This window comes from Podospora bellae-mahoneyi, assembly GCF_035222275.1.
Source record: "Podospora bellae-mahoneyi strain CBS 112042 chromosome 1 map unlocalized CBS112042p_1, whole genome shotgun sequence".
Taxonomy (NCBI): Eukaryota; Fungi; Ascomycota; class Sordariomycetes; order Sordariales; family Podosporaceae; genus Podospora; species Podospora bellae-mahoneyi.
The window spans coordinates 4,025,594-4,046,360 of NW_026946359.1; the positions used below are offsets into that span (position 1 = coordinate 4,025,594).

Below are 20,767 nucleotides of genomic sequence, written 5' to 3' on the forward strand. Positions count from 1 at the left end.
CAACTCGCAGATGGGCCCGAGTATGACATGTGAGCATCTTTCGGTTTAAAATGTAACTCTGCACAGTCGATACGAAGTTGCAAGTGTCAAGTGTGGATTATTGGACAGGCTTCCCCGGATTTACCGCGAAAATAATCATCTCTACCAGTATCGACCGGCATGGGCAACAAGGGCTGACGACCGCCTCCTTTCTTTTGTTCTTGAGAAATTCTCGCCATCGGAATGCGGAGAGAACGCCCCTTGCTTGTTTCTATAGACACCATCGGAGAAACCGAGCAACCGGGAAACGGCCATGGGGACGGGATTGTCGGAGACATATACGTCGGTTGTACTCCAGTTGTAAGTTGTCGCAGATATATCGCGATGACGCCCATTCATTTCGCAACTTGTGGCTTCTCCTTTCCTGGCTCATAGGAGACTTCTCAAAACTTGATATAGCCTCGTGATCTGAAACCTGGAAGCGGCAGCAAACCTGGACGCGGGGGGATCGATCCCCGGAAAAGACTGCTCCTGCATCACACTCAGACCTAGATGAGCATGAAGAAGGCCACAGAACAGCAGAGCTCGACTTCCAGACTCCAAGCTGCTCCCGCCTTGGCCCGGTATCGTCGATGGAGGGGACGTCTCACGGGAAATAGTGCCAGAGGTTGTGTTTGGCTCACTGTACTTTTACCCCGCGTGTCTCTAACACGAGGTTGGAGCGGAGCGTTCCGTGAACAGCCACCAGCCACCAGCCACCGGTCACTAGGTACCGACCACCGACCACCGGCATTCATGGCATCAACACCAAGTAAAATCATTGCAAGGAGAACTGCTGCTTTCGGTAGAGCTTCGCATGGTGGTCGCAAGAGGGTGTGGTTGCATGGCATCGCATTCTTCGACATGCACACTGCCGAGGGGCAGGCATAAGCTTAGATGCTGCTGATGTCACCCAAGGGTTTATTTTAGTGCGACACCACGCGGGCTTGATTGGTTGATCAAATCATGTGGGGGCCCATGGGCTTGGCGCCGCCTCTGGTGCAATCAAACGTTAAAAGCTGCCAAAAATGCCAACACGAGAGCCTCCCTCCGAAGCCCAGCAGAGACAAAAACAACAACAACAACAAAGCAGGTTTTTGGATGTTGACGACTTTCTTGATTCTGTGACAAGTCTGCTTCCATGGCAACCCCCAGTTCGAGCACTATCCTCAACAAGATACACAGTTGTACACTATGCACAAATAATAGAATCCTGTTGTGATGACTGCGCCTGTATCCGTAACCTCTCGGGCAGCTTACTGATTCCATCTTGATCGCAACTAGTCCCCCTTTCATCTGGCAGAAGCCAGAGTTGAGGGTTCGTGCAATTTCCCCTGGTCCTTCTGTCAGCGGGACATATGCATTATGCTAGTATAACCCTAACCCCTCGACGATCTAAATTCCCCGCGTGTCTCAGCGCAGCAAGGGCCAGCCAAGGGCAGCCACAGTGAGAAAACATACGAGGTTTGCTGGAATGCACGGTGCCGGGCACTCCCCTGGCCTGAAAGTGCAAGCAAAAGGAAATCAATCGCGACTCCCGATTCTCTTCCAGTTGCTCGTCAAGCCCTCAGAAGGCCCGCCTCACCTTTCGTCTTTCGTTTGGCTCTGTCGCTTGTTTTGGTTGCTCAACCGCCAACAGCCAACCGCCAACCGCCATAAAGTCCGAGAGCTGCAGGGCCCAGTATCCAATTGCCTGCCATCCGATCCGCCTGCGTCGAATCTCCCACTTGCCAAAGATCGATCCGACGAGCTTTCGAAACGCCCGGTATTGGCGTGGGTTGTTTATCCTGCCGTTGTCCTGCCGTTTGAAACCTCAGCTGGATTCTACCGGACCGTCGTCGAGAGCTCTTCGTGCCTGTGTCCGTCTCTTTTAAGGGGACCCCCTTTCCAACGGCCTTGGGAAGCTTAGGGGAGCAACAAGTCTGCGCCGCTTCCATCTTTTTACGGACCTCTTCCAACCTTGCTGCTGTTCATTTCTTGGCATCCGGGGCAGCTGATTTTTGGTGGCCAGCTAACGCCCGCCATCTCCGTCTCCTGAGAAACCCAGCGCCTCCCCGCCCGCTGCAGTCGCAAGCAGTGGACACTGGCCAGAAGCTGGGCCGCCAATATAACCAAAATCCTGCCGGGCTCAGCCTCCCGTTTTTTTGACAACAAGTCTTGTGTGAGTTGTTTTCAATCGCAATGCAAGCACTTTTCGCAGTCCTGATCTCGAACGACATCGGGTTGTAATTTGTTGGCCTCCTCGACATTCGTCCCATTGCCCACAAGCTGCAAGTCCGTCCCCCGACGCGCTGGACAGAACCCTTCCTGCATAGGGTGAAGTCCCCCGTCTGATCGCGCGTGCGGTTCGCGAGTCCACAATGATGGAATGCTTTGCTAACATTACTTTGCGCTTACCAGGACCATGTCCCTCCCCGAACGGCCGGGCGCGAAGCCCTCTTATGAGGAGCGTCACAGCTACCGGCACACGCCCTCACGGCGCCAACGGCCGGCAGACATCGAGGCCGGGTACGTCCCGGTCGCCGGCCAGTCACACCATCAACGTGGGCCATCAGCCTCCTCCTTCGCCGAGACTATACAGTCTCCTAATACAGAAATAGAGAGAACCCCCTTATCGCCGACTGGCGATGCGCCAGCTGCCCCCGAGTCTCCCTTTCAACGTAAACGCAGTCTTATCCGACCCGAACGAAACAGAATAGGCAAAGACCACCCAAACTACCACTACCGCAAACATGCCGCCAACATGGCCATCCTACCGTCCTCGACCGGCAACGATCCGATCGCCGAAGACTTGGAGGGAACCACCGACCTGTCTAACACTGGTTCCAGGAACGAGGAGACGCCGTCAGACGAATCGCCGCCGAGAAAGAAAAGGAACTCGAAACACCACCGCGATGCAGATGCGGAAAAGACGACCCGATCAAGACGGAGGTCGAGTGGGGCGAGGCACGGCAAAATCACCAAGGACGGCAAGGGAAACAAGAAGAAGAAGCATGTGGAGCAGATGAGCCCACCAAGTCTTTGGAACATCTACTGCGCTATCATCACGTTCTGGTGCCCAGGTTTTGTTCTGAAGTGCTTCGGGATGCCGGCTAAGGCCCAGCAGAGGGCTTGGAGGGAGAAGATGGGACTGATCAGCATCATCTTGTTTATTATGGGGGTTGTCGGTTTTCTCACTTTCGGCTTTACGCAGGTTGTCTGTGGCAAACCACCTCTCCGCTTGCGCGTGAACGAAGTTGGCGCGGGCTACATGATTTTCCACGGCTCCGCCTACGACCTTGCATCCTCCCACCACCCTCCCGCCGAAGGCATTCCCCGCCGTCTTGATGGAAATGGCGCCAACGTCCTCTTCGATCTCCCCGAGAAGCACGGCGGAAAAGATGGCAGCTTCTTGTTTCAAAACGTCAATGGAAAATGCAAAGGACTGATTAACCCCGCCCCCGGGTCTGACGTCCCTGTTGATGATGGCAATTTAGGCTGGTATTTCCCCTGCACGACTTTCAACCAGGATGGATCATCAAAGCCAAATACGACGATTCCGTATTATCTCGGCTACGCCTGCCACACCACCGCTCGCTCGAGAGATGATTTCTACCTGAAGCTGTCCGGTGCCGCCGATGTGTACTTTACCTGGGACGATATCAAGAATAGCTCCCGCAATCTTGTTGTCTACTCTGGCAATGTACTGGATCTGGATCTGCTCAACTGGTTCAACGATACACAGGTCACCTATCCTGACCGCTTCAAGGAGCTCAGAAACCGTGATTCGGCTGCAAACAAGGCGATTCGGGGCCGCGATATCACCCGTGCTTTCCAGTCGTCCGGTGACAAGCGGAATGCCGAATGTTTCGAGGAGCTCATCAAGGTCGGAACAGTCGATACGGACACTGTCGGATGCATCGCGTCCAAGGTTGTTCTGTATTGTTCGCTCGTGCTGATTCTTTCGGTTGTTCTCGCAAGGTTCGTTCTTGCTATTATTTTCCAGTGGTTCATAAGCAAAACCTACGGTGCGAGCAAGACATCACAATCATCCGACCCCCGCAAACGGCAGCAACAGATCGAGGACTGGACGGAGGACATCTATCGGGCTCCACCGCGGTTCCCCGGCGAGGCTGGAAGCAGTGTTAACGGCTCTTCCGACCGTCAGAGCAAACGCAGCAGCACCTTCTTGCCTACTACCTCTCGTTTCTCGGCTGTGTATAGCGTAGACCGTTCCCAGCGCAAGTCCTCGGTCCCTACAACCATGGGAGTGCAGAGTGCCGCGGGTCAGCTCCTCAGCCCGAACGCTGTGTACCGGCATGGTAACGACAGCCGGTCCAGCTTCCTGAAATCCGACCCCTACACGTCTAACGGCACTCCCAGCGACCAAGGCTTTGGCCCTGGTGGGTTCAAGGAAGGATTCATTCACGAGCGTGTGGTTGCTCAACCGCCGTCCGACTGGATGCCCAATGGTTTCCCGCTCGCTCATGCGATCTGCTTGGTTACAGCCTATTCGGAGGGTGAACTTGGTATCCGCACAACTTTGGACTCGATCGCCATGACTGATTATCCCAACAGCCACAAGGTGATTCTCGTTATTTGCGACGGTATCATCAAGGGCAAGGGTGAACAATACTCGACTCCCGAGATTGTTTTGCGCATGATGAAAGACGAGGTCATCCCTCCTGATCAGGTCCAAGCCTTCTCCTACGTGGCGGTAGCCAGTGGCGCCAAGCGACACAATATGGCCAAGATCTATGCTGGATTCTACGACTATGGCGCCGATTCCATCATCCCTACCGAGAAGCAACAGCGTGTCCCCATGATGGTCGTGGTCAAGTGCGGCACCCCTGACGAAGCCGTGAAGTCAAAGCCTGGTAATCGCGGCAAGCGGGACAGTCAGATCATCCTGATGTCCTTCCTCCAAAAGGTTATGTTCGATGAGCGTATGACAGAACTGGAGTACGAGATGTTCAACGGCTTGTGGAGGGTCACGGGCATCTCTCCTGATTTCTACGAGATCGTTCTGATGGTGGACGCCGATACCAAGGTTTTCCCCGACAGTCTCACCCACATGATTTCTGCCATGGTCAAGGATCCCGATATCATGGGCTTGTGCGGTGAAACCAAGATTGCCAACAAGCGAGCAAGCTGGGTATCGGCCATCCAGGTTTTCGAGTACTTTATTTCGCATCATCTCGCCAAGTCATTCGAATCGGTCTTTGGTGGTGTCACCTGTCTTCCCGGTTGTTTCTGCATGTACCGCATCAAGGCTCCCAAGGGAGCTCAAAACTACTGGGTTCCCATCCTGGCCAACCCTGACGTTGTTGAGCACTACTCGGAGAACGTCGTGGATACGCTTCACAAGAAGAACCTTCTGCTGCTTGGTGAAGATCGTTACCTCTCTACGCTCATGTTGCGCACCTTCCCCAAGCGCAAGCAAGTCTTCGTCCCCCAGGCTGTCTGCAAAACTACGGTTCCTGATGAGTTCATGGTCCTGCTTTCTCAACGTCGTCGCTGGATCAACTCGACCATTCACAACCTGATGGAACTTGTTCTTGTCAGAGATTTGTGTGGAACATTCTGCTTCAGTATGCAGTTTGTCGTCTTCATCGAACTCATCGGTACTCTTGTGCTGCCTGCCGCCATTGCCTTTACCTTCTATGTTGGTAAGTTGATTCATAAGTACCTCTCTCCTATGGTTTATGCTGCATGCTAATGTCATTGCTCAGTTATCATCTCGATCGTCAACTCGCCACCTCAGATTATTCCCCTCATTCTTCTTGGTCTCATTCTCGGCTTACCAGCTATTCTCATCGTCGTGACAGCCCATAGCTGGTCCTATGTCGTCTGGATGATCATCTATCTCTTCTCACTCCCCATCTGGAACTTTGTACTCCCGACATACGCATTCTGGAAGTTTGACGACTTCTCGTGGGGTGACACTCGAAAGACGGCTGGCGAAAAGACGAAGAAGGCTGGCATTGAGTATGAGGGCGAGTTCGACAGCAGCAAGATCACCATGAAGAGGTGGGCCGAGTTTGAGCGCGACCGCAGAATCAGAGCCAACTATTGGGCATCAAGCGAGAACATTGCCGGCGGTAGCCAACAACAACAACCGCTGCAGGGGCATCCACACGGGCATGGACCATATGACGACTACTATTCGGACGTGTGAAAAAAAAAACTACGGTTATGGCTTTTTTACCAGAGGTGTCGATTGTTGTTTGGACATGATTTTCATTTTCAGCGAAAAGAAGACTATTGATTTATAAAAGACGACTGCGATTGTTTGGCGGTTCGTCGGAGCAGCGTGATGGGGGGCTGTGTGATTTGCTTCTTTTTTGTTTGTGTATGGATGGGATTGGAGAGGAGAGCCCGATTGGGGAGGCTTGGTGTTAATTTTTGTGTGCTGTTTTCCCTATTGATTGAACCCTAAACCCCTAATCATCATCAACTGGAATTCATCACACTACTTTTTTCACCCTTTTCTTTCCACGCTTTCCTTTGTATTGTCCCATGATATCAAGTTATTAGAGATGGGGGATATATACGGCGGTTCTTTTTATCTTTTCTTTAAAAAGAGGAGGCTTTAAAGATATCTGGTGTTTACGACGTATGCTTTGAATGGCTTTCCCCAATTTTTTTTTTTTTTTTGGGGGGTAAGTTGTGATGACTGGGGAGAGAGATGGAAAGGAGAGTTTACAAGTTTGGGTGAGTGTTTTGTATATAGGAAGTTCGAGAAGAGGGGGGGGGCTGTATCATGATGACGGCTTACTTTCTTTTTTAGTAAAAGGAGAGAGGCCCTTATAATTCAGAAGTTATATATCAAGGTTTTGTCCCGGCTGGATGAGAGTGATTATAATCATGAATGTATGTGGATCATGTTTTTTCTTGCTCTTTGGGAATGAGAGAGCATTCATGAGAATATGACAAGGCAACCAACCAACCGTCAAGAGTTCGACAAATCTAATAGGGGGCACACAGCAGACATAACTTTCTTCCTCCACACCCACACATACACATACACACCAACCTCGGTATGATCTTCTACCGACATCAACCTCGGTGAAGCCGAATTCCTTTTTCTTTTTAAATATGGGTTGTGGTGTGTTATTAGGGGAAATCCTTCCCCGTGGCGGAGGGTCAGTCATTATGGGCTTTTCATGTCAGACGGGTATGTATGTATGTAGGTAGAGAGAGGTTTTGGTGGGTGTTTGTGGCTGGTTATTAGGTGGGAAGAGAGAGAGAAAAAGTGTGTGTGTGGGGGGGGGAGGGGGGGGGTGATACAGAATAGGGAGGGGGTTTATTGGTGTAACGTTGGTCAAGATGTAGTCAGCTCATCAGGTGTTTTCGAAATACGATCGGTAGGTGTGTATATGTACTTTGGCGGCTGTTGTTTTACCTGCCTGACTTGGATGGGTAGGTGGGCTGGTGACAGGAATAGTATGGACTGGGCTGTGTAGTGCGCGGTCAAGATCTGCTGTGAGGCAGGTGGGTGTTTATGTAAGGCTGGCAGCAGCAGCCCTTTTGCAAAGTTTATGATAGAGTATGGTGGCAATGGGGGTTGGTTTACGGGGGAATGGTCCGATGGGAGGGGGACTGGCTGTGTGTGTGTGTTGCTCGGCTGTTCCGTTCAGGTTGGATCAGTCAGCTATTATTTTGTGTATTTGTGGTGTGCGAGTGAATGTATGTGTCTGATATATCGATTTCTGATTGAGCGAGAGACGCAAGATTTGGATAAGCCATGTCCTGCTTTCTTGAAGGTTAAGCGAATCCGAGACAGGCCGGCGGTAACATGAGATAGGTGAAGGGAAAAAATGGACGTCGAGGTTCACAATCGAAGCCGGGATGGAAAAGAGGGTGGCCGCGGTTCCCGCACCGGTGAAAAATTCGTCATGTTATGGGCATCTGGGAGTGTGAAATATGACCAGTCAGACTTCTCGGGATTCGTGGAGGAGACGATGGGAGTTCACACACACCGACCGGAAAGGGGGATGGGTGCATGACCAGGCTCGATTGGGGTGAGCAGTGTGCGGTGCCGAATCTTGAATCAGGAAGTTGGCGCATGAAGAGAGATGGGGACGGGAGGCAAAATCTGAAGACTGGGGGAAAGGGGAACGATGCAAAGAAGCATGCACGACGACGAGTTTGGGAGATGCGAGGTGACGGATTCTGTCAGGAAACAACATGAGATGGATGAGGGGATAGGAGCACGCCCCCCTCGGGTCCTTGGAGATGAGGCATGATGAGCTCGAGCGTGCACCCCGCATGCAGCTCTTTCGTTGCCCAAACCCCAGATGGGAGAGAGCTGGGTCTTGCGGGCGAACCAGATCCCATATCCCGACTCGAGGGTGGCTGGCGACATGGCCCAGCACGGGAGGATGATGCAGCGAACCGAGGGGGGATACCTATGTATGGAGTAATTCTTGTTCCTGTTTCTTGTTTTCTTTTTGCGGCTGGTTTTTGAGAGAAGAACAGGTAGGCAGAGTTGAATGTTTACTTGACTGAGAAGCATGAGGTAGTAGCGTGACAGGCTGCAGGGCTAAAACAATAGAAGTGTTTCGTTTGTCTGTTCTGAATGTGTCAAGAGCTGCTCAATATCCCCCAAAACACACAATCCGGTCCCCGCAGAGCGGCCACTCAGTGCGCATCCCGCTCTCTCCCGCCCCGCCCCATCCTTCCCACCCCCCACCCCACCCCACTGGTTGTGTTGTTTTAACAGCAACCCAACTGGCCAGGGGAGACAGGGCCCCGGCACCTGCAACCTGAACCTCAACCTGAACCTCACTCAACTCAGTTCGCTCACAACTCACACGCGGCACCTCACTTACAACGAACCACCTCACATTTGGTGGGAAACGCCCTCAGACAGCCGAGGACGCCATCGACGACTTGATCGACGCACACATGCAGCTGCCACACGTCCCAGGGTTCCAATCGAAGCCAGCAGGAGCACTCAACGCCCCCCACCTCGGTGAGCGTGAATCTTGAGGCTAGGGTCCTGGGTCTGCCGCTGGACCCGCCCATCCTCCCAGTTGGCCGAAAAAGCAACAAGACACTTGCAGCAGCAAAAGTGAGAAAAGTGAGAAAGTGAGATCAGAAAAGACAAAGAAACGACACGGCAGAAGCAAAGGCAGCTGCTGGCGTCTGTCCGATGCACACCAGGTGACCACGCCTTGCTCCCAACCCTCAAAACCCAAGACGGCGCGCCATCCACTCTGGCAGCCATGCGGCCTCGAAAATCCATTTTGGGCACTGCTTCCTCACCTACCCAACCCCGCAGGCTTGGGAGTCTCATCAACCAGACCTTTGTCTCTCTTGCCCAGTCCACCGAGCCTTTCCAGGCCACTATTGCTTTTCCATCAACCAGTCACTATACCTCCCGCCCAGAGTTGACCACCACATACGCCCCTGACGAGGCAGACGACGAGGGAGAGGACTCGTCCTATGACTTGGACGAGGAAGACGACGGGGACGGAATCTATCTTGATGAGGAAGACGACGACGAAGACGACAACAACGGGGACCACAGCTCGGACAACTACCTGGACGAGAACCTATGTCATAACGACCCATATAACTTTCCTGTTCATAACCACCCACCACGTCCTTCAGACGTCCCACCCCATCCCGACCTGTATCTGTCCGAAGAGAGTGACTTCTCGGATGGTGCTGGAACCCCGTTGGTGAATCACTATTCAGACGTCCTAAACCTGCTCTCTCACGACATGGATATTGAAAGCGCGAGCGATACCGACGCTGGGATCGAGTATTCGAGCCATGAAGAAGATGACGGGCTGGACAACAGCCCGCCTGGTTCCATCAGCGGTCCCGAGCCATCACTCCAGAGTGGCGATGATGTCTTTTATGACGGCCAGCCACCAGTAGAAACAACGATGGTTGATTACATGAGTGCGGCTTCATTCCACCCAATACCTCCACCAGCTCCCAACCCACCCATGATGCACCATGCGATGACAACTTGGTTTGAGGGTGACCACCCTGTTGCTCTCTCGAATCCCAATTCAGGGACCTTGAGGCCCAGCAATTACGGCCTGGCTGATTTTTTGCACAACTGGACACGACAGAGCAACATGCTGCAAGGCTTGGTCCGCGGGCGAGCTCCATGGCCAGACAAAATCAAAGAATTTGTCTCCGCCGAGCCGACATGTGTCAAGCGCGATGATCTTCAGGGCGATATTTGCGACTTTCAGGGTGTCGACTGGGACGATATGGGGGTGCTGAGAAAAGAAGCACGGGAACGCCGGCTGCTCACTTACAACAACTATGTTAACATACCAGGCTCAGACAAGTGGACTGTGAGTTTCCCATTTCCGCCGCTTCGTATTGATGATGAACTCTAAACTTACCTGGTGACCACAGCCCGATCTGCCTGATGTTATGCTCTCACAAAGGGAAAGCTTCTTTCGGTTCCGCCGGATGAATATCAGGCGTAATGTGAACTTGGCCCACTTTCAACTTCGCTATCTGTTAGGAAGCACTTCGCGTTCACGGGTCTTTTATCCTAGCATCAACTCCATACAGCAACTAAATCCCATCTCGGGCGAAGCCCGCCCGATTGTGAAACTGAGCGACACCGCCGGATCACAGATATCAACCCTCATCGCCGACCATGGCGTCCTGGTGGCGGGTAGCTTTATTGGAGAGTATACCCTCCGCCATCTCGATTCGAATGAGCCCGAGAGCAAGGCCTGCCACACCGGAACTATCACCACCCATCTCAGTGGTATCACGAACCATGTCCAGGTCCACCAGGCGCGGTCATCCTCGTCGCCGTTGGCAGCTTTCGCCTCAAATGACATGGTGTTCCGGACGCTGGACATCGCCACTGAGACTTGGCTCTCTTGCGAGAACTTTGATTTCCCGTTGAACTGCACAGCGCTGTCACCAGACAAGCGGTTGCGTGTCATGGTGGGCGACACGCTAAACGTGGCCATCACAGCGGCTGAATCAACACTTCCAGACGGCAAACCGGAGGTCCTCCGTGAACTTTCGGGTCACCACGATTTCGGCTTCGCCTGTGACTGGGCGGACGACGGCTGGACCATCGCCACGGCGTTCCAAGACAAGTCTGTCAAAATATGGGATGCCAGGTACTTGACCGATAGCTCAGGCGCCTCGGTTCCCCTCTGTACGATTCGAATGCAGATGGCCGGGGCGAGAAACTTGAGATTCTCGCCAGTGGGAAGCGGCAAGAGAGTCCTCGTGGCGGCCGAGGAAGCCGACTTTATCAACATCATCGATGCCCAGACGTTCCGCTCCAAGCAGACGTTGGATGTGTTTAGCGAAATCGGCGGTGTAACTTTTGCAAACGGCGGTCAGGATCTAATGGTCTTGTGCTGTGACCGTGATCGTGGAGGGTTGCTGCAACTGGAACGGTGTGGGCTTGGAGACGAGCCAGTCTTCCAGGCGGAGGACGACAACGGTAAGCCAGTCCGTCTTGGAGAGCACCCTCTCCGGCATCACAGAGGCGATAGCTATGACTGGCCCGAGTCCATGTTCACAGAAGACAGAAGAAGGAAAGAGAGCTGGACGAAGAGGTACAGGAAGGCGGCGGCGCAGTTCGATATCGAACCGTTCTGATTATAATGTTGGCCCTGCCTTTGTTGGTCTAGAGACGGACTCATTTTGCATGATTCAAGTGGGCGACTGAAGGAAATAGCTTTTGGTGGAATGATACCTTGGACATTGACGGACGGTTGGCTGAGGACCTCGGCATTTTCACATATACGCTTTTTTGGGGGGGGGGTTTTTGGATGTTATGCTTCTTTCTGTTTGTTATTGATGGGAAGAAATGAGGGGGTATGACGCAACGAAGTCCCATATCGATGCTGTCTGAGCGTTCAGGGATCATTGAGCATGTGAGTGTTGAGCGGAAATCATCGATGGTTTTGGACGTGTAACGATAACAAGCCACCGTATCATGTGAGAAGGCGGTTGGGGACTGAGGAAGCTGTGAGGAATGAAGGCTAAGGCATAGCATACTATACTATGCATCTGTACTTTCCACTTTTATTTTTCTATATTCCCACCGTTTCATTTTCTGTTGGCTTCACCATTCATCGAGCAATACCCCGTTTCTCTTTACTCAGCCTCACTCACACCTTTCTTCGGATACGTTTGAAGAGCAATACATATCAAGCGGCTGGTTCGCCGAGCAGTGTAACAGAGCAACTCATGGGGTTCACCAGACATGAGAAAAAGTGATATAATACGATGTACAAGTCTGTGGTCTTGTTCATATGCAAATGCCCCCTATAGCAAGATTACAAAGAGATATCTCTCAGACGAGAATGGAAAAGAAAACCCTACGACCACCACTGACCGAACCCTCTCCTCATGAAACCAACAACGGCAATAAAGTAATAGGAAAAAAACATGCTATACATAATTTCAACTAACCCCCTCCGAAATTCAAACGCCGCGCTCGTGATAATCTATACCCGAATGCCCATTTTTCTCCATTTCGAAACGTAACAACAACCCCTATTATCACCCCCTTGATACTACACCAACTGCTGCTGTTGTTACACATACCTCAACTTCTTCGTCACCACCGCCGCCACCAACGACCCCAACGCCCCCAAAAACATCGTCACGGCAATCGCGTTCGGCCCCGTCGGATCGGCCGTCTCGCTAGGGTGCGCCTCGTGCGCCAGCTCGGGGCTCTTCCCCGGCTCCAGCATCGCAAACACCATCCCGCTCATCAGCGTGCTAAGAAACTGGGGGATCGTGACATAAATGTTTAAGATACCGAAATAAACCCCGCTCAGGCCGCCAGATGAAGAACTACTCTCCTCGTCCGGCTTGCCCATCTCCAGCACAGAGACGTTCCGCATCTCAATATTTCTTGCTGTGGGGTCTGGCTGCCCGCTGAGTTTATTTACTTCGATTCCGAGAAAGGTCGTCGGCGCCCACCCGGCCACGCTCCAGGGGATGCCGCAGAGGGCGACGATCGCCGTGGCGAAGCGGAACGAGGTCGCGAACGGGGTGATAAACATTGCGCAGGCGAACATGATGTTCCCCGTGATCCAGGCGGTCAAGAGGTCGGGTTTGTACTTGTTGAAGGTGTTGATCAGGGGGGCGATGCTGGCCGGGGGCCGGTGGGTGAAGCTCTTGTCTTCGGGGGCTTGGATCAGCGCCGGCAGGACCCAGGCGCTGATGAAGGAGACGGTCGAGTACACCGTCAGGGCTGTGCTGCCGATGCGGCCCATGTCGCCGAGGGCGTCGTCAGAGTTGCGGGCGTCGGCCGAGACGTCGTAGCGGAAGTACGTCTCGCCTACCCAGGTGCTGCTGTAGACGATGAAGGGGAACCAGCCAATCCAGGACCAGAAGACGGCGTTGCAGATGGCTTGGATGCGCGGTGGGAGGGTGAGGACTGTGGACCAGATCTGGCGGACGACTTTGAAGCGCACGTCGGTTTGGCGGGGGTCGTGGCGGACCGAGAGGAGGATTCGTTCGGTGACTGCCCAGCATGTTATGAAGGCGGTGGTGAGCATGCCCAGGGCGGCGATGACGGTGAGCTGTTTGAACTGGGTGTCTCCGAGTGTTGGTCCGAAGATACCGACCAGGTTGATTGCGCCCATGGCATAACCAATAATATGGCCAAGGGAACCCATTCGACTTGCTAAACAACGTTTTGTGTTAGTATCTGGGTAAGTTTTGCGCTTGGTGATGTTCAGGCTTACCCCAGGCAGCACCGGTTTGCTGTTTGGATATTGGGAGTGTGTCTACCACTAAACTCCTGCCGCAAGACATAACGGCATTGATGGAGAAATCAACCGAGTACAACGAAAGGACCGCAAGCACAATGGTCATCAGTTGTGCAGTGTCCTTGTCACTAATGAAGAAATCCACAATCTCCTTGGTGAAGCCCAACGCAAGTAAACTGCCGGACACGATGAAAGACCCTATAACGATGATGGGTCGCCGCCTCCCCCATTTTGACGTCGATTCATCAGCTACAACACCGATAATGGGCTGAACTATCAGCCCCGATAATGGCCCCGCGACCCAAACCAGAGATGTCTGCCCCTTTGATAGTCCGAGTGAGAGGAGGTATGGGGTACAATCTGTGTAAGAAGGCTATCAGTACGCCATTGAATGAAAACTTATATGGGTATATCTTACAAGTCATTTCCACTCCCCATGTGAAGCTATATGTAAACCGCTGGTCAGCAATTCAACTCTCCCCCAGAGGTGGATAGACCATCTGCTAACGTGATGCCAATGGATACGCATGTCAATAAGAACATGCGCATCGTCTCGGTGCTCCCCTTCACGCTCGGTTTCCCACTCCATGTCGACATGTTCGGGTCGGATTTCACAACGTAATGTAGTGTAGTTCCCTATCCCAACGCCCCACGTTGGCAGCCACAAACGGTCGGCGGCGTTGAGGAATCGTCGCGCCGGCGTGCGCTATCCTTGCGCTCGTCGCCTGGCAAGAATTGGATGCGATTAACGAATATGCTGTTCGAGAAAGGCACCTGTGTTAGCATTCTTTGTCCGCTTAACCTAAGACCTCGGCGGTTCGGTCGTGTTTGCGCCGAAGCAACGAGGCGGTGTCTATCTTCCCGAGACCACGATAGGATTATCTCTCACCATCTAGCATTAATCAAGCCTCGCAAATTTGCGCGAGCTTGAAAGAAAAGGGCTCGGTATCTATTCGCACTCGGATCAAGGTCACACAATGTGTCTCGTTTCGGGCTGGCACGGTTGCAATTCGCGGACAATGGCTCCGTGGGTTGGTGGATGGTCAACTTTTGCGGCGCATACGGTAAGAATTAAAGCAATAGCGAGCGTGAGTGGGCAAGAAGAATTATGTCTGAGACAAGAACAAAGAGAGAAAAAAAGACTTGGAGCTGAGATGTGTCGTTATCTTTTTGCTGTTGCTCTCTCCAGTTGGATCGCATCCACGCCGTGCGCCAAGAAGGGCAGAGCTGTGTAACACTGGCCCTTGACTAGGACAAACCACCCAAAATAGGGGGGGAGGTGACGTACCAAAGCCCGAGCGGACAGGGGTCTTGTAGGGCAGCTCTTGGCTATCGTTTCAATCCTCATCTTATCGCATCTTGAACTTAGGTAAACTTACATAAGAAATGCGACAGTGAAGAACATGGTGAATCTAGAACGACCGCTAGCGCATGTTGGACGACATGCAGAGATCTGGCTTCAACTATTGCTCTGCTCGCTACTACTATTATATTTGTATGAAGTAGCTGTCGTGAGACGTTACTAGCCAACAGAGACTTGACCTGCGACCAGATGACGTTGCGCCAACTCCTAGCCTTCTACTCAACCGTGATAGTCCACAACGGCGGAAACTCAATTTTATACAGATATAAGATGTTGACATATCGTTGCCTACCGGTACCAAACGCTTTCCCAATGTGAAACCCCAAAGCCGATGCCGTGGTGGATGCTCTTCGGTGGATGTCGCCCCCCACGGGAGGGTCGGGTTCAGGGCTGGCACCGAGCTACCCCACCATTCCTGACGAGGGGCACCAGTAACGGCGCTCCGATTCAGGAACGTGGATTTGGGTGGTGGGAGGAGAAAAATCAGGCCGGTGACTCGACCAAGAGATATGGGGACTCATTGCGGACCCAAACATGCCGCACTAGAACATAGAAGTACAGAACAGCCCAATCAGTACATCCCAGTCCATCTCTCTATTCCTAGGTGTGTGTGTCAGTGTTGTGCGTTTTGCGCGTTCCCCGTCCTAGTCATTCTGGCTTCTCGATATTTCACCCCGCCATCACCACTGTCCCTGTCGTGTGTCTAGACCCCCTTCCCCAATCTTCTGCAACACCCTTCTCCATACATGAGAACCTCATTGACTGACCCATACTCAAAAGTGAACGTCTTCTCCTGCAGTTTGCAGCTGTACACCCCGCGCAATCCCACGTTGAAGTTACCCTGGACCCCCCCCCAGGCCGGCCGTTACCCTCTCTTCCTGTTTGGTAAACCACCCTGCCCTTCCCTCTTCAGCGCATATTAGGAGCCACGTCCCCAGTCAGTATGGATTTGGTAAACAGGTGGGTTTTTCCTTCCCCTCTATCCCCTCTGCTTTGTGCTGTCCTGTCTGGTTGGGTTTGCGCCAGTTTCTTCCCCATATATATCATGCCTCCACCAGAGCTAATCAGTCTCAACAGCCTAGAAGGCCGTCTGCTCTTCGCAGTTCCTAAGAGTACGCGCCTCCCTTCTCCCCTCCTCTAACCTCCCACCCATATTGACACCTCCGAAAAGAGGGTCGTCTCCTCCAAGCAGCCCTCAACCTCCTCGAAGGCGCCGACATCCAGTTCAAGCGCGAGAACCGCCTCGACATCGCCCTCGTCAAGAACCTCCCCATCGCCCTCGTCTTCCTCCCCGCGGCCGACATCCCCACCTTCGTCGGCGAGGGCCGCGTCGACCTCGGCATTACGGGCTATGACCAGGTCCAGGAACACGACGCCGGTGTCCGCGCCATCGCGCGCGCCCGCCGCATGAGCAACGAGTGGTCCCCCAAGGACGAGAAGCCCCGGGGCTGCGACACCATCCTCGACCTCGGGTTCGGCTCCTGCAAGCTCCAGATACAGGTCCCGGCCAAGGGGGAGTACCAGACGGGCAAGGACCTGATCGGGAAGAACATCGGCACCAGCTTTGTCCACCTCGCGTCCGAGTACTTTGCCAGGTTGGAGCTCGAGCAGGAGGGCATCAAGGTCGACAGTACGGCCAGCTACGCCGGGAGGAAACTCAGGACGAAGATTATTGAGTTGAGCGGGAGTGTCGAGGCGGCGTGCGCGTTGGGTGTGGCGGATGGTATTGTTGATCTTGTCGGTATGCTTTTTTCTCTCCCATGTTTATTCTTCCCCTTACTAACCCCCCTCAAAAGAATCTGGCGAAACAATGAAAGCCGCCGGTCTCAAAGCCATCGAAACCGTGGTCGAAACCTCGGCCATCCTCATCAAGTCAAAGGCCCCCTCCAACCCAGCCATGGTCGACCTCATCGCCGCCCGCATCAACGGCGTCATCACGGCCCAAAAGTACGTCCTCTGCCAGTACAACGTCCCCCGCGCCCAGCTCGTCGACGCGACAAAGGTCACCCCCGGCAAGCGCGCCCCCACCGTCACTTCTCTCGAGGAGGACGGCTGGGTCGCCGTCAGCGCTATGGTCGAGAAGAAGCGGATCGCGCCTGTTATGGACGACCTCACCAAGGTTGGCGCGACGGATATTCTTGTTTTGGACATTCACAACACCCGTGGGAGCTGAGTGTGACGATGGAGGCAGAAAAAGAACTGTCAGAAAAGGGGGTCGGGGTTTGGGATACATAAAAAATTGATACCTGTACAAGTTTTTCTGATCTTGGTTGAGATCTCTGCAATGTTGGGTGTAAAAACTCTTTGGATTTTGTGGAGGCTATCTACCTGTACATGTATGGGTCTTCTGATACCCCCGACTAGCGACCGTTTGGCAGTCTCGTAGAGAGTCCGTTACCCCTGAATAAAGTCATGATTTGGATAGAGAAAAAGGAATGATACGCAGTACGGAACGCAATTGCAAACAGATACAATTTCAGTCTTGCGAAATCCTCAGGTCCAGTTGCCGAAAGAGAGAATGGGGATATATCAAGGAAAACAACACGACCCCCTCACAAACGCCATTGTTTCTTTCCCATAAAAGACCAAAAAGACCACACACCAAGGAAAATCAGAACCATTTCTTCCTCATTCATCAAGATCCCCACTACTGCGATAAGCAGCAGATCTTTCTGTCTCTCCTATCTTAACTCGCCAGAGTACCAACTCGGAATAAGGCCCCCCAAAACAAAAAGAAACATTAACAGTTTGTGGCGAAATAAATACAAATGAAAAAATATACGGGCGAAAGAAGAATAGAAAAGAAAGATCAGTAGATCGGCCTTCCCGGTCCCTCCTCCCACTTCCTGTGCGGCACAACCTCTTGCTCATCCTCATCCTTTACGCCAGGACCCCACGACACTCTCATGCTTTTTCTTCCCGACCTCCTCGCCGAACCCTCACCGTTGGCGATACTGCTTGGCCCAATCCACTCCCAGGCACGACCGACTTCACCATTGTGACTCTCCCTCTGCCCGGTGCGAACATTGGCGTTTTGCTCAACCAGAGCACGAACCCGAGTCCACAGGCGCTCCCGGTCAGCCAGGCTGTGCATCGAGCGAAGCAGATCGTCCCGAAGGTTTGGCAAGAAAAGGAAGGCGTCCTCCTTCTCATCCTCAAAAGCGAGTTCCTTCTGATTGGCGAGGCGATCAAGGACAACGTCAACCAGGGCCGGCACCCGCGCTGCCAGAGCGCGGTTCTTCTGGAAGCGGCGACGCCCATAAAGAATCGACAGTAGCGACATGATTAGTCCACCAATAGAGAGTCGATGTCTTGCCAGTCCGAGCTTCGCCGACCGCTGGATGGCGCACGTGAGCGGAAGGCCAGCGAGAGAGGTGGACGATAGGCTGGTGGTAGGAAAGCCTCCGGCACTTCCGGTTCTACAGATCCAGCCACGGGTCTGGTTAGTCAAGATGTGTCAGATACCAAGAAATATGTAACACGACAGCCGCAGAACAAGAGGGACTCCATGCTGGTTGTACAGGGGCGGGCAAAACTTACACATTTTCATCGCTGTGGACTTCCACTTCACCCCGAGACTTGACCTCTCCAATCGCGGCAACCCAAAGGTCGTCAAACTCATCAGCGGCCATTCTCTTGCTCCGCTTTTGGCTAAGAATTTGTTTAAGCTCCGCTTCGTCGATCGACGGGCTGTCCAATGGCTGCCCCTCTGGCTTGAGAGGTTCACCACACTCGTACTTGGCCCTTCGATCCCGCAGCTCCTCGACAGCCTTGTCTGCAACAGCCTGAACACGGCGAACCTTCTCTCCATCTGGCTCACAAGTGGGAGGCAGTGGGATGACTCCGCCGAGGGAAAGTGGGTGAGGCTTCAGGAGAAAGTCGGGCTCACAACGAGCAGTGAAGTCCTCGTAGCAGTAGGCGTGTGGGGGGCAAGGCTCGCATTGGGGTTCAATATAGGTGAAGACCCACTCAGGAACCTGAATATCCTCGATATCGAAACGGGAGGCAACCTCTGATGCCCACTCTGGGATTTGAATAGTCGACGGAATAAGTTCGGTAGGCTCCCGGCCCAAGCCACAGTATCCCACCGCAACCTTCTCTTGCCTGTACCAAGCAGCATAGGCGACAAGGAGTGTCGTAAATAGAACCCAGAATGGTGTCGACAAGCTCGACTTCTTCTTGGGAGGAGGCGGCTGCCGAGCAAGAGCGAGCTGAGGATTGGCAGCCTCCTCCTGCATGAGAGCCAACTGTTCATCAGGAGTGAACTCCTCCCCAGCTTCCATGTCTGGTGTCTGAGCCCTGTAGTTGGCAGCAGGGATCTCAAACGTTCGGCTGATTGTAGATGGTGCGGGAGTGCCCCCAAACACGGGGCCGTCCGTCTGACGGCAAGAGGTCGAAGGCGTGACGAATTGCTGTCTCCTCACAGAGTCAAACCCTGACGTCTTGCGACGATGGGAGGGCGTCTTGATCGCTGTTGCGGGAGTGTTCGCCCCACTCTGGAACGGGTTATCACTGCTGAACACGCTCTCCGTCTCTGGCGTACGCTTGAAAAAGTTATCGCGCTGATCCGGCTCTGCCTTGGGTGTCTTGAAAGGAGTTTCGCGGGTAATGGTCCGAGGTGGCTCAGGCTCGGCGGCAGTCTCGGCGTCGGAAAACGATGGTGGTTGCGCGCTGACGGAGCGCGATGTCCTCTTCCGAGGGCTGCTGGCCCGGTTTCGCACAGGCGTCACCACAGGAAGGTGCTCTGGGTCTTCCGACTCGCGCTTGATCCTCGTAGGCTTCCTTGGCGACCTTGACCGACGCGACACCGAGGCCGGAGGTGGTTGCAGGTCCTCGAAGTCGTTGCCGAAATCAGTGCTGCTCGTGTGTTCGGAATCAGCGTCGACAATACCGCGGCTCATCCGCTTGACACGAGCGCGCGCAGCAAGAATCTTCTTGGACTGCGGAAGCACCTGATCGACAAAGAGCTCGATCAGGTCTGACTTCTTTGCGGTCGATGGATATTGAACATTATAAGTGACCAGAATTGACCGCAGTCGCGGCACCGTCAACGACTTTGGATCGAAGTCCGGCTGCAGGTAGTCGACACTCTCAGTGTCGGACATGGCGGCGGTCGTCTCGTAGGGCGGTGTGGTTGTAGATGGCGGTAATAGCAAATTCAAGTTTAAAAGAAGGGTTGGGAACGGGAAAGGCGAAGAAGTTGCGACCTGATAGGGAGAAGCTTATCGGCGGGTGCCTTGAGCTGCCTGCGCTTTGTCAGTTGCCGGAGAGCTGCTGTGACAGGTTGGTATGATTCTGTCAATGACGATGCATGCGGCCGATATACAGGCAGGACCTGGAGTCGCGGAGCAAGCGAAGAGTTCTAAAAAAATGAGACACGAGGTGCTTCCCTTCTCTGGACAGATATGAATGAAACGAAGCGGGGGATAAGGAGAAAAAAAGTTCACAGCTTCTGTTGATGTTGCGAAGTGGGCTCGACGCATCAGTACACAAAATACATGGATGACGAAAGTGGAGTGCCAAGTTTGGTTGTCGGTGGCAACAGCTGGTGCTTTCACGTGGGGCAAAATCTGGGGTCAGCCACGTGTGGCTTAGCATCATCACTCGCCACCCTTGACATCAACAAGATGGTTCTGAATAGCTTCACTTTGCTCAAATGTGCAATATTGAT

The 20,767-nt window shown here is 53.3% G+C and overlaps 5 protein-coding genes across 5 annotated transcripts; 3 read left to right on the forward strand and 2 right to left on the reverse strand.

Moving 5' to 3' along the window:
- The first annotated feature begins 1,341 nt into the window (after nucleotides 1–1,341).
- CHS3_2 (Chitin synthase, class 3) lies at nucleotides 1,342–6,745 on the forward strand. The gene is made up of 3 exons (XM_062874517.1): nucleotides 1,342–2,334; nucleotides 2,419–5,666; nucleotides 5,730–6,745. The coding sequence occupies exons 2-3, from the start codon at nucleotides 2,423–2,425 to the stop codon at nucleotides 6,173–6,175; spliced, it is 3,690 nt and encodes a 1,229-aa protein (XP_062737655.1). The 5' UTR covers nucleotides 1,342–2,334; nucleotides 2,419–2,422; the 3' UTR covers nucleotides 6,176–6,745.
- A 752-nt stretch (nucleotides 6,746–7,497) lies between these two features.
- On the forward strand, nucleotides 7,498–12,187 carry QC761_112350 (uncharacterized protein). Its single transcript, XM_062874518.1, has 2 exons — nucleotides 7,498–10,319; nucleotides 10,384–12,187. Exons 1-2 carry the CDS (start codon nucleotides 9,228–9,230, stop codon nucleotides 11,602–11,604), a joined length of 2,313 nt encoding a protein of 770 aa, XP_062737656.1. The 5' UTR covers nucleotides 7,498–9,227; the 3' UTR covers nucleotides 11,605–12,187.
- Nucleotides 12,188–12,211: 24 nt separating this feature from the next.
- QC761_112360 (uncharacterized protein) lies at nucleotides 12,212–15,122 on the reverse strand. Its single transcript, XM_062874519.1, has 5 exons — nucleotides 14,623–15,122; nucleotides 14,242–14,490; nucleotides 14,152–14,177; nucleotides 13,710–14,093; nucleotides 12,212–13,648 (listed from the first exon to the last, which is right to left on the reverse strand). Exons 2-5 carry the CDS (start codon nucleotides 14,328–14,330, stop codon nucleotides 12,549–12,551), a joined length of 1,599 nt encoding a protein of 532 aa, XP_062737657.1. The 5' UTR covers nucleotides 14,331–14,490; nucleotides 14,623–15,122; the 3' UTR covers nucleotides 12,212–12,548.
- A 128-nt stretch (nucleotides 15,123–15,250) lies between these two features.
- HIS1 (ATP phosphoribosyltransferase (ATP-PRTase) (ATP-PRT)) lies at nucleotides 15,251–17,685 on the forward strand. The gene is given in 4 exon segments (XM_062874520.1): nucleotides 15,251–15,410; nucleotides 15,423–15,700; nucleotides 15,877–16,208; nucleotides 16,268–17,685. The coding sequence occupies 2 exon segments, from the start codon at nucleotides 16,040–16,042 to the stop codon at nucleotides 17,329–17,331; spliced, it is 1,233 nt and encodes a 410-aa protein (XP_062737658.1). The 5' UTR covers nucleotides 15,251–15,410; nucleotides 15,423–15,700; nucleotides 15,877–16,039; the 3' UTR covers nucleotides 17,332–17,685.
- Nucleotides 17,336–20,601, reverse strand: SRC1 (inner nuclear membrane protein enriched at telomere/subtelomere region). Its single transcript, XM_062874521.1, has 2 exons — nucleotides 18,637–20,601; nucleotides 17,336–18,515 (listed from the first exon to the last, which is right to left on the reverse strand). The coding sequence occupies exons 1-2, from the start codon at nucleotides 20,199–20,201 to the stop codon at nucleotides 17,906–17,908; spliced, it is 2,175 nt and encodes a 724-aa protein (XP_062737659.1). The 5' UTR covers nucleotides 20,202–20,601; the 3' UTR covers nucleotides 17,336–17,905.
- Nucleotides 20,602–20,767: the final 166 nt, after the last annotated feature.

What these genes read in the sequence shown, in the direction of transcription:
- QC761_112360 (XM_062874519.1), bottom strand. Translation starts at nt 14,330, where the DNA reads ATGTCGACATGGAGTGGGAAACCGAGCGTGAAGGGGAGCACCGAGACG. An exon ending in TGCGTATCCATTGGCATCAC is followed by an intron (nt 14,178 to 14,241) that starts GTTAGCAGATGG and finishes GTTTACATATAG; the next exon opens with CTTCACATGGGGAGTGGAAA. An exon ending in GCAAACCGGTGCTGCCTGGG is followed by an intron (nt 13,649 to 13,709) that starts GTAAGCCTGAAC and finishes AACGTTGTTTAG; the next exon opens with CAAGTCGAATGGGTTCCCTT.
- SRC1 (XM_062874521.1), bottom strand. Translation starts at nt 20,201, where the DNA reads ATGTCCGACACTGAGAGTGTCGACTACCTGCAGCCGGACTTCGATCCA. An exon ending in GTCCACAGCGATGAAAATGT is followed by an intron (nt 18,516 to 18,636) that starts GTAAGTTTTGCC and finishes CTGGATCTGTAG; the next exon opens with AACCGGAAGTGCCGGAGGCT.
- HIS1 (XM_062874520.1), top strand. Translation starts at nt 16,040, where the DNA reads ATGGATTTGGTAAACAGGTGGGTTTTTCCTTCCCCTCTATCCCCTCTG. An exon ending in GCTCTTCGCAGTTCCTAAGA is followed by an intron (nt 16,209 to 16,267) that starts GTACGCGCCTCC and finishes ACCTCCGAAAAG; the next exon opens with AGGGTCGTCTCCTCCAAGCA.
- QC761_112350 (XM_062874518.1), top strand. Translation starts at nt 9,228, where the DNA reads ATGCGGCCTCGAAAATCCATTTTGGGCACTGCTTCCTCACCTACCCAA. An exon ending in CAGGCTCAGACAAGTGGACT is followed by an intron (nt 10,320 to 10,383) that starts GTGAGTTTCCCA and finishes TGGTGACCACAG; the next exon opens with CCCGATCTGCCTGATGTTAT.
- CHS3_2 (XM_062874517.1), top strand. Translation starts at nt 2,423, where the DNA reads ATGTCCCTCCCCGAACGGCCGGGCGCGAAGCCCTCTTATGAGGAGCGT. An exon ending in TGCCTTTACCTTCTATGTTG is followed by an intron (nt 5,667 to 5,729) that starts GTAAGTTGATTC and finishes GTCATTGCTCAG; the next exon opens with TTATCATCTCGATCGTCAAC.